The sequence below is a fragment of the Medicago truncatula genome, chromosome 1 (assembly GCF_003473485.1).
Source record: "Medicago truncatula cultivar Jemalong A17 chromosome 1, MtrunA17r5.0-ANR, whole genome shotgun sequence".
NCBI lineage: Eukaryota > Viridiplantae > Streptophyta > Magnoliopsida > Fabales > Fabaceae > Medicago > Medicago truncatula.
In genome coordinates this window covers 12,688,848-12,704,775 of record NC_053042.1, presented here as the reverse complement: position 1 = coordinate 12,704,775, position 15,928 = coordinate 12,688,848, and the positions used below count along the sequence as shown (strand labels likewise).

The 15,928-nt window shown below is 34.7% G+C and overlaps 2 protein-coding genes across 2 annotated transcripts; one reads left to right on the top strand and one right to left on the bottom strand.

The window, feature by feature from the left end:
* The first annotated feature begins 3,341 nt into the window (after positions 1-3,341).
* LOC25480674 (uncharacterized protein At4g15970) lies at positions 3,342-7,724 on the top strand. The gene is made up of 4 exons (XM_013586859.3): positions 3,342-3,738; positions 6,109-6,474; positions 6,836-7,317; positions 7,431-7,724. Exons 1-4 carry the CDS (start codon positions 3,457-3,459, stop codon positions 7,483-7,485), a joined length of 1,185 nt encoding a protein of 394 aa, XP_013442313.1. The 5' UTR covers positions 3,342-3,456; the 3' UTR covers positions 7,486-7,724.
* A 4,485-nt stretch (positions 7,725-12,209) lies between these two features.
* Positions 12,210-12,977, bottom strand: LOC120577992 (uncharacterized). The gene has a single exon (XM_039830083.1). It carries the CDS (start codon positions 12,840-12,842, stop codon positions 12,210-12,212), a length of 633 nt encoding a protein of 210 aa, XP_039686017.1. The 5' UTR covers positions 12,843-12,977.
* Between the last annotated feature and the right edge of the window lie 2,951 nt (positions 12,978-15,928).

Genomic DNA, 15,928 nt, shown 5'->3' with positions numbered 1-15,928 from the left:
CCGATTGCCGCACCTGTGCCGTCTGCAAAACCCTCATTCGCACAAGCTTTACGTGGCACTCTGTCAACGGCTGATCCTCTCCCGCTGCCCTCTATCCGTGGAGAAACGCTATCCATATCAATTACACCCACCGCTTACTCCCGGGGGTTAGATTTCTATAAAATTAACTTTCGTGGTCGTTTGGTATTAAACAAAGGCGACAAACCCTATGCAACCAAAGACATCACTGCCAAACTTCATAAATTATGGAAAGTCAAAGGACCATGGCATATGCTTTCCCTTAGCCGAGGTTTCTACGAGTTCTTTTTTGCATCACAAGAAGATATGCGCACTGAAACGCTCTAAACCCCGAAAACAATAATCATGCAATTTAAAGAATAAATATTCAAAAAGTTTAGACGTTACGTCATCATTCATTTCAAAAACATGCAAAGATTTAGTTTCATAAACATCGCAGCGGAAAATTTCAACAATCAACATAAAAATCTCAGTGACATTAAGTCATCCTCAAGTACATCTAGGGCTGACAATGAACCGAACCAACCCGAAAATAGTTCGAAACTCGATTCGGTAATTGATTCATTGAACTTGGTTCATGAACCAAATGATTTGAACTTGAGTCGAAAATTAAGCTCGTCAAATAAATGAGCCGAACTTAAGTTATGGATAGTTCGACTCGTTTGGTTCACGAGACAACTATATATATATATATATATATATATATATATATATATATATATATATATATATATATATATATATATATATATATATATATATGTTTCCTAAATCAATTACAATAATTTTAAATGAAAGGTTATTTCTACCTTTTTTGTCAAAGTTATTTATCATACCACTTTAACAATATAAACTAAAAACGTCCAATTGAGTAAAAATAATGTTAATGCCCACAACGATAATTTTGATAGAGAAGTGTATGACATAGTCCATATGCACTTGATAGATTTAAGCTTGTTTGTCGAGAAAAAAATTAAATGCAGTTTTATGATGGATACAAAGCAAGTGATCTATAAAAAGAGGCGTGCACAGTGATTCAAAATAGCATTGGAATTACAGGGATATTAATTAATTAATTAAATTAATAATATTGTTATCCATTTACTTAAACTGTTTTTAGACAATTAAGAGGGTTATGAGTTGTTTTTGTGCTCATTTAAACCATATTCTTCTTTGTCTCTCTCTTGGTTCATCGAGCTATCGAGCTGAAACGAGTTGTTCGCGAGCTCGAATTGAGTTGAGTTCGAGCTTGAAAAGAAAAAAAGATCGTGATGATCTCGAGCTGAGTTTCGAGCCGAGTTAATTTTTATCGAGTCAAGCCGAGCTTAGCTAAGTTCGACTCAGCTCGACTCATTTTCAGAGGTCGACACTACTAAACTCCAAAACAGATAAAGGAGGAAGCTTCCGCTATCATCAAGCAACTCAGCAAGTAATGTTAAGCAACTAATCCTGCACACCGTCTACGTACCCATTCATAAGAATAAGGCAGGCGGTCATTCAAATCAATTAAAGCATAATCAATTGAAAATAAACGACATACTAATTTCAAATAATCAATGACATCTAAACACATTATTCACAAGGATTCATAGTCATCTATTTAACATTAATAGACAAAGTAGAAATGGAGTACAAATGGCGCTCCTATTCATTACAAAGTAGAGGAGAGCTAACTAACCGAAGAGCAACCAATGATCATCTTCACTACTTAATCACCTTTCTCCACTATCTCTCTCATTACTATTGATCTGAACTCATCTTTCTTTTGTCTTTTCACTAAGAAGATTTTACTTTTCACCCTTTCAGTTTTGATTTTTTTAAGCTTATTTCTTTTAACATTAGCTTCTTGTTTTTTGGTTGTGCAAAATAGAACACATGTGAAAATTATCGTGATTGTATAAGACTGCAGTCGCTGCAAAAGAAATACATATGCTTGGTTTTGAACACTTTTCCTCCATTTTGATAGTACCAAATTTATAGGATCCTTTTCTCAGCTCAAATATTAGGGATCTACTTCCCGCATCCTTGTTTTTGCTACTGCAACTTGTTTTTTTCCTTTCAATTTTATTTTTGTTGTGTTGGACGACAAGAGTCTTGAATTATACTCCCGTTGTTATTCATCTGAATAAATTGTATTTGTATGTTAGACTAGCACGTTAATTTCGTCAAAAAATTCATAATCATAGATAACACTTTAAATTTAGTCGCAAGAAAATATATCCAACTAAAAGTGATTGTAATCAACAATAAATGTGACAAATTATTTATAGCGAGCACGAGAAGTTACATAAGACCATTGTTCATGCATCACTATGAGCATCAGATGAGAAAATATATAAACCACTCTTACAAACATTAAACCTCTAACAACCTTTTCTACTTATTGAACTTCCTATTTGATTCTTTTCGCCAATTGTTGTTCTTCTTCTTCAACAATCAAAGCTGCCCGATCTTCCTTTTCTTGGAGGGCTGGAACCTTAGGATGAACACTAGATACACCACTTCTGGTCTTGGTGGGAATCAAAGTTACCTCATCTAAGATTTACAAAGCTCCAATTTGAGTTGTCAAAATAAGATTGTTTATGAGATCTATCATATTTTTATGGAGGTATTGAGTTAGACTACTAATTAAGTGTTTATTTAGCATTAATAATTTTTTCTAATATATTAATCATTAATATTAAAAAATATATAATTTGATGTGTACACGTGAACGAGTAAGGGTCTATTGCAACCCCTCTTTAAGAGGACTATCATCTCTATCAAATTAAATAATAAAATCTTTTGTCCCACACATTTAGGATTTAGGTTGCTCCTTAAAAAAGATTTAGATCATGTCTATTGTGACTGCATTAAGTCAGTCATATATGATTCATCTGATCAAGATCGAACAATTTAGATTTTAATACATAATTTAATCGAATAATTCTAATTCAACTGATTACATGTAGTGACACAGTTGTGATCGCACCAAACACAAATTAGATTCAAATTAAACAATCTTTTTAGGTGAAACCTAATTAAACAAAATTCAAAAATGAAGACATAACAATAAGTAATTAAACAACCAACCATCCCTTATTTATATGGTTCTTCGCCTACTTTAATTGCTTCATGCATTATGTGATCTTAACTCGTAGATTTGCAATCCAACAACTCTAATTTACACTGTCGAGATTGACTCTTTCGCGATGTTTCAATCTCGACTATTCATTTTCAATCAGACGATCGACTACAATTATAGTGGAACCCATATGTCAAATCCCACGTTACACTTGCAAGTAGCAAATTCTTACCCCACTTCCTTAATGTGTATCTACCTACTAGTACTATCACAATCATCATGCCTTTATAACCCACTCACTTTCCATTTTTAAACTCTCACCGTCGTTTTTACAAATACGACACCACCGAACATGACCGCACCGCCGACACCAAATGCCGCTATCACACCCGCCGCCGCGCACGCTACCATCTCATCGCCGACGATCCTCTTCGTCGTCGCACCTCCATACCGCCACTAACTCCGCCAACTCCATGTCGCCGCCGGAATCCCCCTCCCTCCATCCCCATCACATCCTCATCGTAGCGCTGTTTTTCGCCGCCGTTTCTCTCTCCACCTTACTCCTCTTCAGAGACGCTGATTACTCTTACTTCGCTTCCTCTTATTCCTTCCGTTTTCCAACCGTTTTTCCCTCCGCTTCCAACGATTCCGCCACGGTGAGTTACGTCGTTTTTCTGTTGAAATTGTGATTTAGAATGTGTATTGATTAGATTATCTTAATTTGGTTTTAGTAAGAATAAAATGTGATGGTTGTTGAGGCTGAAATTGGATAAATTGAAACAATATATAGAATTTAGATTGTAGTAAAGGGCAACCTGGTGCACTAGAGCTCCCGCATATGCAGGGTCCGGGAAGGTGTCCCACCATTTGGTGTATTGTAAGCAGCCTTACTTTGTTTTACACAAGAGGCTGTTTCCAGGACTTGAACCCGTGACCTTTCAGTCACATAGAACAACTTTACCAGTTGCGCCAAGGTTTAGATTGTAGTATAGTATCATTTTGTAATATGATGAATAATTTCATATAGTTGATGAAGTTCACTCTCAAAAGGAGGAAGTGTCCTTCTCCCTCTTTTTGTTCGTTTATTGAGGAGTGATATTTGAACAACAAACAACTTCTTAGTTGTCAAGATATAGTAATTTTGGTCCCTGAATGTGTGAGTGTCACTTTAGTCGCGAGTGTATCAAAATTATGAAAATATCCATGAGTGTGTGTTCTGTTAGTAATTTCGCGGACCAAACTTATTAATGCAAGACATCCAAGAACCAAACTAACAAACCAAAAACCAGTGTTGTTAAATAGCAGCGTTATGGTGCTATTGCATAGCGGAATTTGAGCAAATCATTATTGTTCTTGTGATAAACTAATTAGTATAAAATATTGTAAAGTAGAGGCTATAGAGGCATTATAATACTGTTGCATAGCAGAATTTGAACAAACCGCTATTTTCTGCGATTCACAATTGATAACAATACAAAAAACACATACGAGGGTCGTACTGGCTAACTACTAGTACTAACAAAAGAGATATTTAGTTATGTTTTTAGGGTAAACAGTCATTTTGGTTTTGAATGTGAAAGAAGTTATCACTCTAGTCCTCGAGTGTGTTGAATTTACAACACGTCCCAAGTGTCTCTTTTGTTAGTAATTTTATGGACTAAATAGGCCAAGGAAAAACACATACGAGGGTCGTACTAGCTAACTACTAGTACTAACAAAAGAGATATTTAGTTATGTTTTTAGGGTAAACAGTCATTTTGGTTTTGAATGTGAAAGAAGTTATCACTCCAGTCCTCGAGTGTGTTGAATTTACAACACGTCCCAAGTGTCTCTTTTGTTAGTAATTTTATGGACTAAATAGGCCAAGGAAAAGCACATTCGACGTCTAAACTAACTAACTAAAGACACATTTGAGGACCAAAATGACTAACAAAGGACACATTTAGGTATGGTTTTGTAATTTTCATATATTCAAGGGCTACTGTGAAAATGCTTCGCATATTCAGGGACTGAAATAAATATTTACCTTATGTTTTTATAGTTCTAATACACCCAAGCACTGTATCAACATCGACTCACTCAAATACCAAAATGGCTAGTTACTAATTGTTTGCTTGAGAAAGATTGATGACTGTCATGAAAATGGAGAATATTTTAATTTTTTTTTTTTGGGATTTTTACATTTCTAATGATTGGTTGTGGTTGTGGAGTAGTTGAAGGTGGAGGATGGGTTATTTAAATACAATATTTGAAACGCAATCAAATGTGAATGATTAGATAAGTGTATATGCCGATTTTTGTTATAATTTGTCAAGCCGAGTTTTTTTAAAAAAAAAAGATTGCTGCTTTGGAAATATATTGATTTCTTCATTGCAAAATATGAGCAAGACTAGACGTTTTAAATCACTTTAATCATTTTTAGATACATAAATTTTTAAGTTATGTTTTCCTGATATTGAATTATCGTTAGTTAGTTGTATTGTTGGTCAGTAAGATGGGAAGTGGACAGAATTGTCCTTGCAAGATGCAAAAGAGTTTCTATAATTAGGTCACTTTTTGGTCTTGTGAATATAGTCAATTCAATCTTGTTTGTTTTTCAACACTAAATTCTTTCTTGCTCAATTTAGTTTCATAAACATAGCATGCCTGACAAAAAACATTATTTCAACTAGATTTTGATTACCATTGGCACTTTTATATCCCATTCCCTCTCCACCACTACAGTTGAACCAGTCAATCATGGGGCATGTTCTTTAGTAAAGTAGATTGGGCTAGTCCGACAAAATAACATGCTTTTGGAAAGTTGGCTAGGCCAAGTGAAATTATTGGGCCGAACTTTTCCGTAACCGTAAGGACACACTGGATTGTCCTTAACCTTTTTTCATGTTTGAAGTTGGGAAGATGTACCAAAATGGACAGTCTGAGCCCAACTGACAGATCTTATTGTTATTGTGGTTTTTTTGTGTAATTCACCCCCACAAGAAGTTTTCACATACTTTGTTCTTTTGGAATTGATTGTTCTGCAGACTAGGAATGAGTATCCACTTGAAAAGATTCTGAATGAGGCTGCCATGGAAGATAGAACTGTTATATTGACCACATTAAATGAAGCATGGGCAGCACCAAATTCAGTCATTGATCTTTTCCTGGATAGCTTTAGAATTGGAGTTCGTACTCGTAGGCTTTTGAATCATTTAGTAATTATTGCATTGGACCAGAAGGCATTTGTACGCTGTCAGGCTATACACACCTATTGCTTTTTGCTTGTTAGTGAAGGTAATGATTTTCATGAAGAGGCATTCTTTATGACTCCTCTCTATTTGAAGATGATGTGGAGAAGGATTGATTTCCTGCGTTCAGTTCTTGAGTTGGGATACAATTTTGTGTTCACGGTATGTATTTCAATTTTCAATCACTGACCTTTTGTGTGTAGTGCCTTGTTTTGTGAACCTTGGGAACATTTTCAAAAAATATGAAGTTTTCAAATATCCTCTAGATTTTTCTAAATCTAATCACAAGTGGTAGGATAACAGTAAATAGTTCCATTGCAGTTAAATTTACAGCTATGTTTTTTTATATCAATGTATCTTGGGTGCTTATTTTCTTTTTTAGATAAAAACATTTTTCAAATAACTGAAAAAATCTATATAAAAAGCTTGGTACATTCCTAAGGTATCTTAAAAAATCTATATAAAAAGCTAGGTACATTCCTAAAGTGTCTTAATTAGAAACCTGTCTGTATTTCTCTTCTAGGATGCCGATATCATGTGGTTTAGGGACCCATTTCCACGGTTTTACGACGATGCAGATTTCCAGATAGCGTGTGATCATTTCACAGGTTTCTTTGACGATGTACATAACAGACCCAATGGAGGGTTCAACTTTGTCAGGTCCAATAATAGGTCAATAGAGTTTTACAAATTTTGGTACTCCTCACAAGACACCTATCCCGGATACCACGATCAGGATGTCCTCAACTTTATCAAGGTTGACCCTTACATTTTTGATATTGGACTGAAGATGAAATTCCTGGATACAGCTTATTTTGGTGGGCTTTGTGAACCAAGTAGAGATTTGAATCAAGTTTGTACAATGCATGCAAATTGTTGTTATGGTATGGATAATAAGCTTCACGATCTTAAAATTATGCTTCAAGATTGGAGATATTATTTGACCTTGCCTCCAAGTTTAAAGAGATTGTCAATTATATCCTGGAGGGTTCCTCAGAAATGCAGGTTGGCCATGTACTCCAGCTTTTTCATACTTATATTTTAATCTTGTTTTTGTTTACCATTCTTCGTATGCTTTTTTCATTAATGGGTTCTTACTGGGGTGAAATTTCTCTCAGCCTTGATGCTCTCAAACCCAGTGATTCGCCAGAAACAAGTGTTCAAGAAGATTAAAGGTCTCATTGCACATGTTAGTTTCCAATGCATCAGTTGGACATTCAGCTGAAATGCGCTACACGAAAGATTTTTTTTATTTTTTTTCAGGTTAGATATTTTTTCAGCTTAGCTACTGTAAACGATAAGAATTGGATTATAATGCTATTAATGTATAGACAGCTCTAGCCAATATAAATTTGAAAAGAAAAGTCAATTTTGCTAAACTAACTATTGAAGGAGGTATCTTTACACTCACACGATTTAAAAGTGTTATATATCTTGTTTGTTGGGAAGAGGCTGCTGCACTTGAAACCTGAAATGTTTAATGATCATGCATGTAAAACTCAAAGCGTATGGGGTTGCCACACTAACCTTTAGGTTCGATTCGCCCCCACCAATAAATGTATATTGGATGCAATAGGAATGACCGGCGAATCCCCTTCAGGATACTATGAGTTCCTTGACGTGTATTGCACAACCACACCAAGCGTATCTCCTAACAGTATTTTACAGATTTATGGTTCCAGCAATTCACTCATGCATTAGAGAATTGATGGATGATTTAGAATAATAGAATGATGAAGAATTATGTTGTTAATGTAACAAAATTCTGTCAAGTTGTGTGTAGTTGTGTGGTTTTTGTATATTCAACTAATGCCCAAATGTCAAGCATTTATAGTGCATTATATGACTCTTCACATGAGAGAAAGCACCTCTTTAACTTGAATCAATGCCATGATTTATTAAGCACCCTTTTGCCAAAGGTTATAACCATATATACTTGAATCAATGTCATTGTCATAGTTCATTATTAATAATAAATAATAATGTTCCAATGTATATGAATGGTTCCCATGAAGAGTTACAACTTTTGGTTCTAAAGTGATTCCATTATTTTGGAAATCACCAACAATCCCCCACCATTTTCAAAATACTAAATCACATAAATCCGGAAATTCCATGCCTTCAGATAATGGTATCTCGCGATTTGAACCATTACTTAGTAAGTTAAGTTTTCGCTCATTCCCAAATAGTATGGTAGGCAAGCTTTGAACCAACTATCCATTAGAACAAGTGTGCATAACTTACACATAGAATCTCGGTACCATTGATAAAGAGACTTGTAAGATGACACATTAAGAAGACCTTGTGTCATATATCCCTTTTCATGAGAATTTAAGAGTCAAGCCCTTGAACTTCGTGAAGCGGCCAAACTTCATTCTCACATAGGTAGACTATATCGGGAATGCCCCATAAGTATGCATTCCAGCAAATATATGCTATATGTCCATTAAGAGGAAAACCTCATCCTACCTTTTTTCTTCTTATGGTCCAAGTACTTTTACCTTTGGGATGTATCTATTGTCAAGTACTACAATTACTCTAATAGTGTACTTTCACCATTGAACCCAAGACTTGATGCTACTCAAGTGTGGGTTGAGTTTCCACTATTGGTAATCAATTAGATATGGGCTTGAGTCCCATCCCCAATGATGTCTTCAACACCATATCCTTTGTCAGACCTTTCGTCAAAGGATCTGCAAGATTCTTCTCTGTTCTTACGAACATGATGGAAATTATTCCATTAGAAATCAAGTCTCTTACATAGCTATGTCTTAAACCAATATGCCTTGATTTCCCATTATAAACTTGGCTATAAGCTTTTGATAGTGTGGATTGACTATCACAATGTATGGATACTGGCGCCATTGGCTTTTGCCAAACTGGTATGTCATACAATAAATTTCTTAGCCATTCTGCCTCTTTACTCCCTGCAGCCAATGCAATAAATTCTGCAGCCATGGTGGAGTCGGCAATGCATGTTTGTTTCTTTGAACCCCAAGAAACTGCACCTCCATCAAGGTTGAAGATTCATCCACTTGTGGAAACATGATCTTCAACATACGTTACCCAACTAGCATCTGTGTATCCTTCCAAAACAGAAGGGTCTCCACTATATGTTAAACAATAATTCATTGTTCCCTTTAAGTATTTTAATACTCTTTTCACAGCGTGCCAGTGTTCTTTACTTGGATTGCTAGTATACCGACTTAACTTTCCAACAGCATATGCTATGTTAGGTCTAGTACAAGTCATAGCATACATCAAGCATCCGATTACTTTAGAATATTCAAGTTGTGCCACAGGACAACCTTTGTTTGGTTGCAAACTGATAGTTTGGTCAAATGGGGTAGAGATCGGTTTACAATCTAAATGATTGAATTTCTGAAGCACCTTTTCTATGTAATGAGATTGGGATAAACCAATATGGTTACCATCTCTTATGATTTTAATTCCTAAAATCACATCAGCTTCTCCTAAATCTTTCATATCAAAATTGTTGGATAAGAAACCTTAAGTTTCTTCAACCTCATTTATACTTGTACCAAAGATCAACATGTCATCTACATATAAGTAAATCATGACACCTTTTCCATTTTGGAATTTACTGTAAATACACTTGTCAGATTCATTTATGATGTATCCGTTGGCTAACACAACTTGGTCAAACTTTTGGTGCCATTGTTTGGGTGCTTGTTTCAACCCATATAAAGACCTAGTTAATTTACACACTTTATCTTCTTGACCTTTGATCACAAACCCTTCCGGTTGTTTCATATATACCTCTTCATCCAACTCTCCATTTAGGAAAGCAGTTTTAACATCCATTTGATGGATTACAAACTTATGGATGGATGCCAGTGCAATTAGCATTCTGATTGATGCAATTCTTGCAACAGGTGCATATGTATCAAAATAATCAATGCCTTCTTTTTGCGTAAACCCTTTAGCAACTAGTCTAGCCTTGAATTTATCAATGGTACCATCCACTTTCATTTTCCTTTTAAAGATCCATTTACAGCCTATCGGTTTGGATCCGGGTGGAAGATCTACCACTTTCCAAGTTTTATTACCCATAATTGAATCTATTTCTTCTTGAATAGCTTCTTTCCAAAAAGCTGAATTTTGAGATTTTATAGCCTCTTCATATGTTACCGGATCACTCTCAAGGTTAAATCAAATTGGTCCATAACTATTTATGGATTTACCTGTTCCTTCTACAAGAAACATGAAGAAATCAGATCCAAAATCTTTCTCTTTCCGGATCCTCTTACTTCTTCTAAGTTCTGAACCATCCAATGTATCTATATCAGATTCATTGTTTTCTAAATTTTGAACATTAGAATGAACAATATCCTTGGGATAAGAAATTGAGTTAAATCTATCTTCTTGAAAAATTGCATCTCTTGACTCAATTACTGTATTAACAGAATATGAGTCATTCGATTCAATAGTCAAGAATCTGTATGCTTTGCTATTTTCTGCATAGCCTAAAAATACACATTCAATTCCTCTTTCACCCAATTTCTTTCTTTTTGGTTCAGACACTTTCACAATTGCTCTACAACCCCAAACTTTCAAATAATTAAGAGTAAGCTTTCTTTGTTTCCAAAGTTCATATGGGGTTATTTTGTTCCTTTTGTTTGGAACCCTATTGAGGATGTAACATGCTGTTAGCATTGCTTCACCCCAATATCCTTTAGATAATCCAGAATAGGACAACATGGCATTAACCATTTCTACCAAAGTTCTATTCTTCCTTTCTGCTATTCCATTTTGTTGTGGGGTGTATGGTGCAGTTACTTGATGCACAATACCAGTGGATTCAAAATAACTCGGATGATAGAACTCTCCTCCCCTATCACTTCTAAAGCATTTAATGAAAGTTTCATGTTGAAGTTCTACTTGTGCTTTAAATATTTTGAATTTATCTAAAACTTCATCTTTTGAATGCATTAAATAAACATAACAAAATCGAGTGCAATCATCAATGAAAGTAACAAAATACTTTTTACCACCAATGGTGGGCCAACCATGTAAATCACATACATCTGAATGAATTAAATCTAGCACCCTAGAACTTCTTTTAACACTTTTAAAAGGTTGTCTTGTAATTTTAGTCAACATGCAAGTAGTACATGAATCAAATTTTTATTTTTTTTCAAAATTAGGAATTAGATTTGATTTCATCATATCCTCCAATTTTCTAAAATTAACATGTCCCAATCGCATATGCCATAAATCACAAGACTCAACAATATAAGCAGAAATCATATTATTATTATTATCATTAATATTTGCAACATTACATTTGAACATATTCTCACACAAATATCCCTTTCCTACAAACACACCCCCTTTGAGAGGATAAATTTATCTCCCTCAAATACAGATTTGAACCCATTCTTATTAAGTAATGGTATAGAAATCAAGTTCTTCCTAACTTCAGGAACATAAAATACATCTTTAAGAGTAAGTGTTTTTCCAGAAGTGAATTCAATCTCTATGGTCCCTTTTCCTTGGACTTGCACAGTTGAATCATTTCCCATGTACAAAACACTCACATCTTTATTGATGGTCTTGAACATTTTCTTGTTTTTGCACACATGGCGAGTAGCACCAGAGTCTATCCACCATGAATCAACATCTTCAATCATGTTGATTTCAGAAATGACCGCAACAAAATCATCATTTGTTGCCCTTGAATTCTTTTCTTTGTTCTTCTTTTTAAAGAACCTGCATTCATTCTTGAAATGTCATTCTTTCCCACAAAAGTAACATTCACCTTTCCTTTTCTTTTTGTTGTTATTACCATTGTGGTTATGATGAGACTTATCATTTTCATGATTTCTCTTTTTGGAAGATTTGCTTGAATTTCCTTCTTCCATAACATGAACCTTCTATTGAGTAACATGATTCTTAATACCTTCTTGTTTTCGGTATTCTTCTTCTAAACGAAGGTGATTGCCAAGTTGCTCAAGAGAAATGTCTTCCTTCTTATGTTTCATGGTTCGTTTGAAATTTTTCCAAGAAGGAGGAAGTTTGTCAATTATGGATGATACAATAATTGTTTCATCCATATTCATGTTATGTTGTTTGTAGTTGTTAAGAATACGTTCAATCTCATATAATTGTTCCATAACAGACTTATGATCTACCATTTTGTAATTATTAAAATGAGAGACAAGGAATTTCTTACTTGTTGCATCTTCACGCATGTATCTGGTTTCCAATTTGTCCCATAAGTCTTTTGCAGAAGGGCTGCTCTGGTAGATATCGAACAAAGAGTCAGACATACCATTCAGGATGTGTCCTAAGCAGATGTAATCATCGTTGTCCCATTTCTGTCTGTCTCTTGTCTCAGCAACGGTTTCATCATCCTTCTCCTCAGGCCTTGCCATGTTCAGAACGTATGCCACTTTCAATGTTGTAAGAAGAAACTTCATCTTCTTTTGCCAGCGGATGAAATTTCCCCCATCAAACTTTTCCAACTTAACAAAGTCAGAAGTCATTTCTTTCAATGAAGCAGCCATAGAAATCGAACCTAAAGATTGTTATATATCTTGTTTGTTGGGAAGAGGCTGCTGCACTTGAAACCTGAAATGTTTAATGATCATGCATGTAAAACTCAAAGCGTATGGGGTTGCCACACTAACCTTTAGGTTCGATTCGCCCCCACCAATAAATGTATATTGGATGCAATAGGAATGACCGGCGAATCCCCTTCAGGATACTATGAGTTCCTTGACGTGTATTGCACAACCACACCAAGCGTATCTCCTAACAGTATTTTACAGATTTATGGTTCCAGCAATTCACTCATGCATTAGAGAATTGATGGATGATTTAGAATAATAGAATGATGAAGAATTATGTTGTTAATGTAATAAAATTCTGTCCAAGTTGTGTGTAGTTGTGTGGTTTTTGTATATTCAACTAATGCCCAAATGTCAAGCATTTATAGTGCATTATATGACTCTTCACATGAGAGAAAACACCTCTTTAACTTGAATCAATGCCATGATTCATTAAGCACCCTTTTGCCAAAGGTTATAACCATATATACTTGAATCAATGTCATGGTTCATTATTAATAATAAATAGTAATGTTCCAATGTATATGAATGGTTCCCATGAAGAGATACAACTTTTGGTTCTAAAGTGATTCCATTATTTTGAAAATCACCAACAAAAAGATCTAACATACTCTTCAATTCATTGAATATGTTTGTGTTTTACTCGATTTTGTACAACATTATGGTGATTGTCCATTTTGTATCCTCCTAATTATGTAGTACAGAACACAGAAGATCCAAGAGATCTATAACTAGTTAAAATTTGACTACAACTAGCTGTGGCGAACAATCAACAATTGTAGTGATTTGATAGCTAGTTTTTGAATATGTCTGATGGTGAGCAAAAGCTGATAGGAAGGAAGACCTTCAACCGCTTTGGGGGAGAGTACCCTGAAGCAAATGCATGTCAACGATCATGATGGCCTTTGGTATGCAGATACTGTTGGGACATGAACCCTTCTCTTGCTTATATTTCCTCCCTCTGAAGTTTGTAATTCAAGCATGTGTGGATAAATGTATCTCTGTAGACTCCTTCCTACCGGTAAATTTTGCCAAATTGATCTCCTTCCAGCCCCTATTTGTTACTCGGGGGGATGCCAATGCTATGTTGCCAGGGGAGCCAACTAAATCATTGTTTGACAGGGTGGTTGTTGACAGTAGTGTACTATTTGACCTGGTGCTCACCAAATGTGCATAAAGTTTTTTTTTGAAAGTTTTGCAAAAAAAAATATTTGATTTTAAAATCTACAAAACAATCATTTGATGTTGCAAATAGGTGGGTCAAGTAGAAATAGATACTCATATGATGATATCTCTTGAAAATTTAGATTAGGCCAAACTCAATGTACAATAAGGTGTGGAATGACCCACTTATAAAGATGTTTTCAAGTCATATCTTATTCAATGTAATACTCTCAACTCACTCCCCTCACGTCAAGTTCTAAACATCTGACGCATGATCTGAGTGACCTGATGGTGGGTGGCATAATAGATATTAGAAGGGCTATGATATCATCTTAAAATTTAGGTCAGACACGGTTAATTTAGTGTTTTTTTTATTCTTTTTAGCAATCAATCAAATGATGAAAAGGTCCATGCAAACCAACTAACTTATTTTCTTAATGTACCGAATAAAGCTTAATCCCATCTCTTAATCAATTCACAATTGAGTTTCAGAGGCAAATTCTCATAAATGAGGGTCAAAGTCTTAAAGCCCTTTCTAATGTTTGATCTTATACAAATATAAGCATTTAAGTGATCCAAGTTTACCATATTTTTTAAAATTGCAAATAATTCTAGAAAGAGTCTTACTAACAAATGCCTTCAGGTTAACTCTTCTAAGCATTCTAATTTAAGAAATTATTTTTAAAAAAAAAGTTAAACATTTCAATTTTCAACGCATTAAATTAAATAAACAAACTTTTTATAAAAGCTTATCATTTCAAGTTTTTAAAGAGTGCCTCTTGGATGGACAAACATTGTATTTTGTTTCTTCTTTTTCCTTTTTCTTTCTTCTTTTCGTATGTGTACTTTCAAAGTGCTTATAGGCGGGTACAGTTGATTGCATATCAGAGGAAAAATATATAGAATCATTTCCATCCTATACATCTCTCACGCCATCCAAAATCCTTGTTCTGTTTTCGTTTAAAATATATTATCCGAAATAGTTTTTGGATATTTTAGATTATATAATCTAAAAGTGTTCATAATGCGAAAGGAGAAAAATCTGCCATTAAACCACAACAATTTCAACAACATAATTTAACCACAACATAATACAACAAAGTAAAACAATAGTGGTAATAATTGAAACATAATTAAATACAAGCAAGATCATGAATCCACTAAACTAAATTCTTCATTGGGTCCATCAATCCAAGCCTCGATTTTCTCATAGATCATGATGTTGGAACAAAATGTGTTTCACAATGAACCTTATTAAGTTTTGACGATAACAAGGTATTAAAAATTGTCAATTGGTTATTACTAATAATTGTTCAAGTGTACAGGACCAAAGGCTACTCAAGTTATTTCAATAGGTCTTGGAAGAACAATGGAATGTAAAAGAAATTCTGAGCATCTGAAGAAAACTGCTCCTAAAGCTGAAGTGCTTCTGAAGTAATGACGTCATCAGAAGCAGAAGGTCTTCAGAAGCAAAAGTTTTCATCAGAAGCAATATCTTCACCAGAAGCTACGTTTGATCCTTTAATCAAATTGAAGATTCAAAGTAGCTGATTCTCAATTCAGTCTTATCCAAGAAGAACGAAGAATTGAAAGGGAGGTATCAACGGATATATGGATAGCACTGAGCACTTGTCTCTCGTTAATAGAGTTGACAAAGTACAAGTGTACAACCACTACCTCCACTACTTTGTTTTCTGTCTACGCTACAAGACAAAACAACAGCCATGCCTGCAGAATTTGTACACTCAAGATGGGAATGAATTTGAAGCTTATTCTTCAAAGGACTACACCCAAATCAGGCAAAGGATCACTGGTGGATAATCAAAGGATTTCAAACGACTCTTTAGACGTGCTGATTA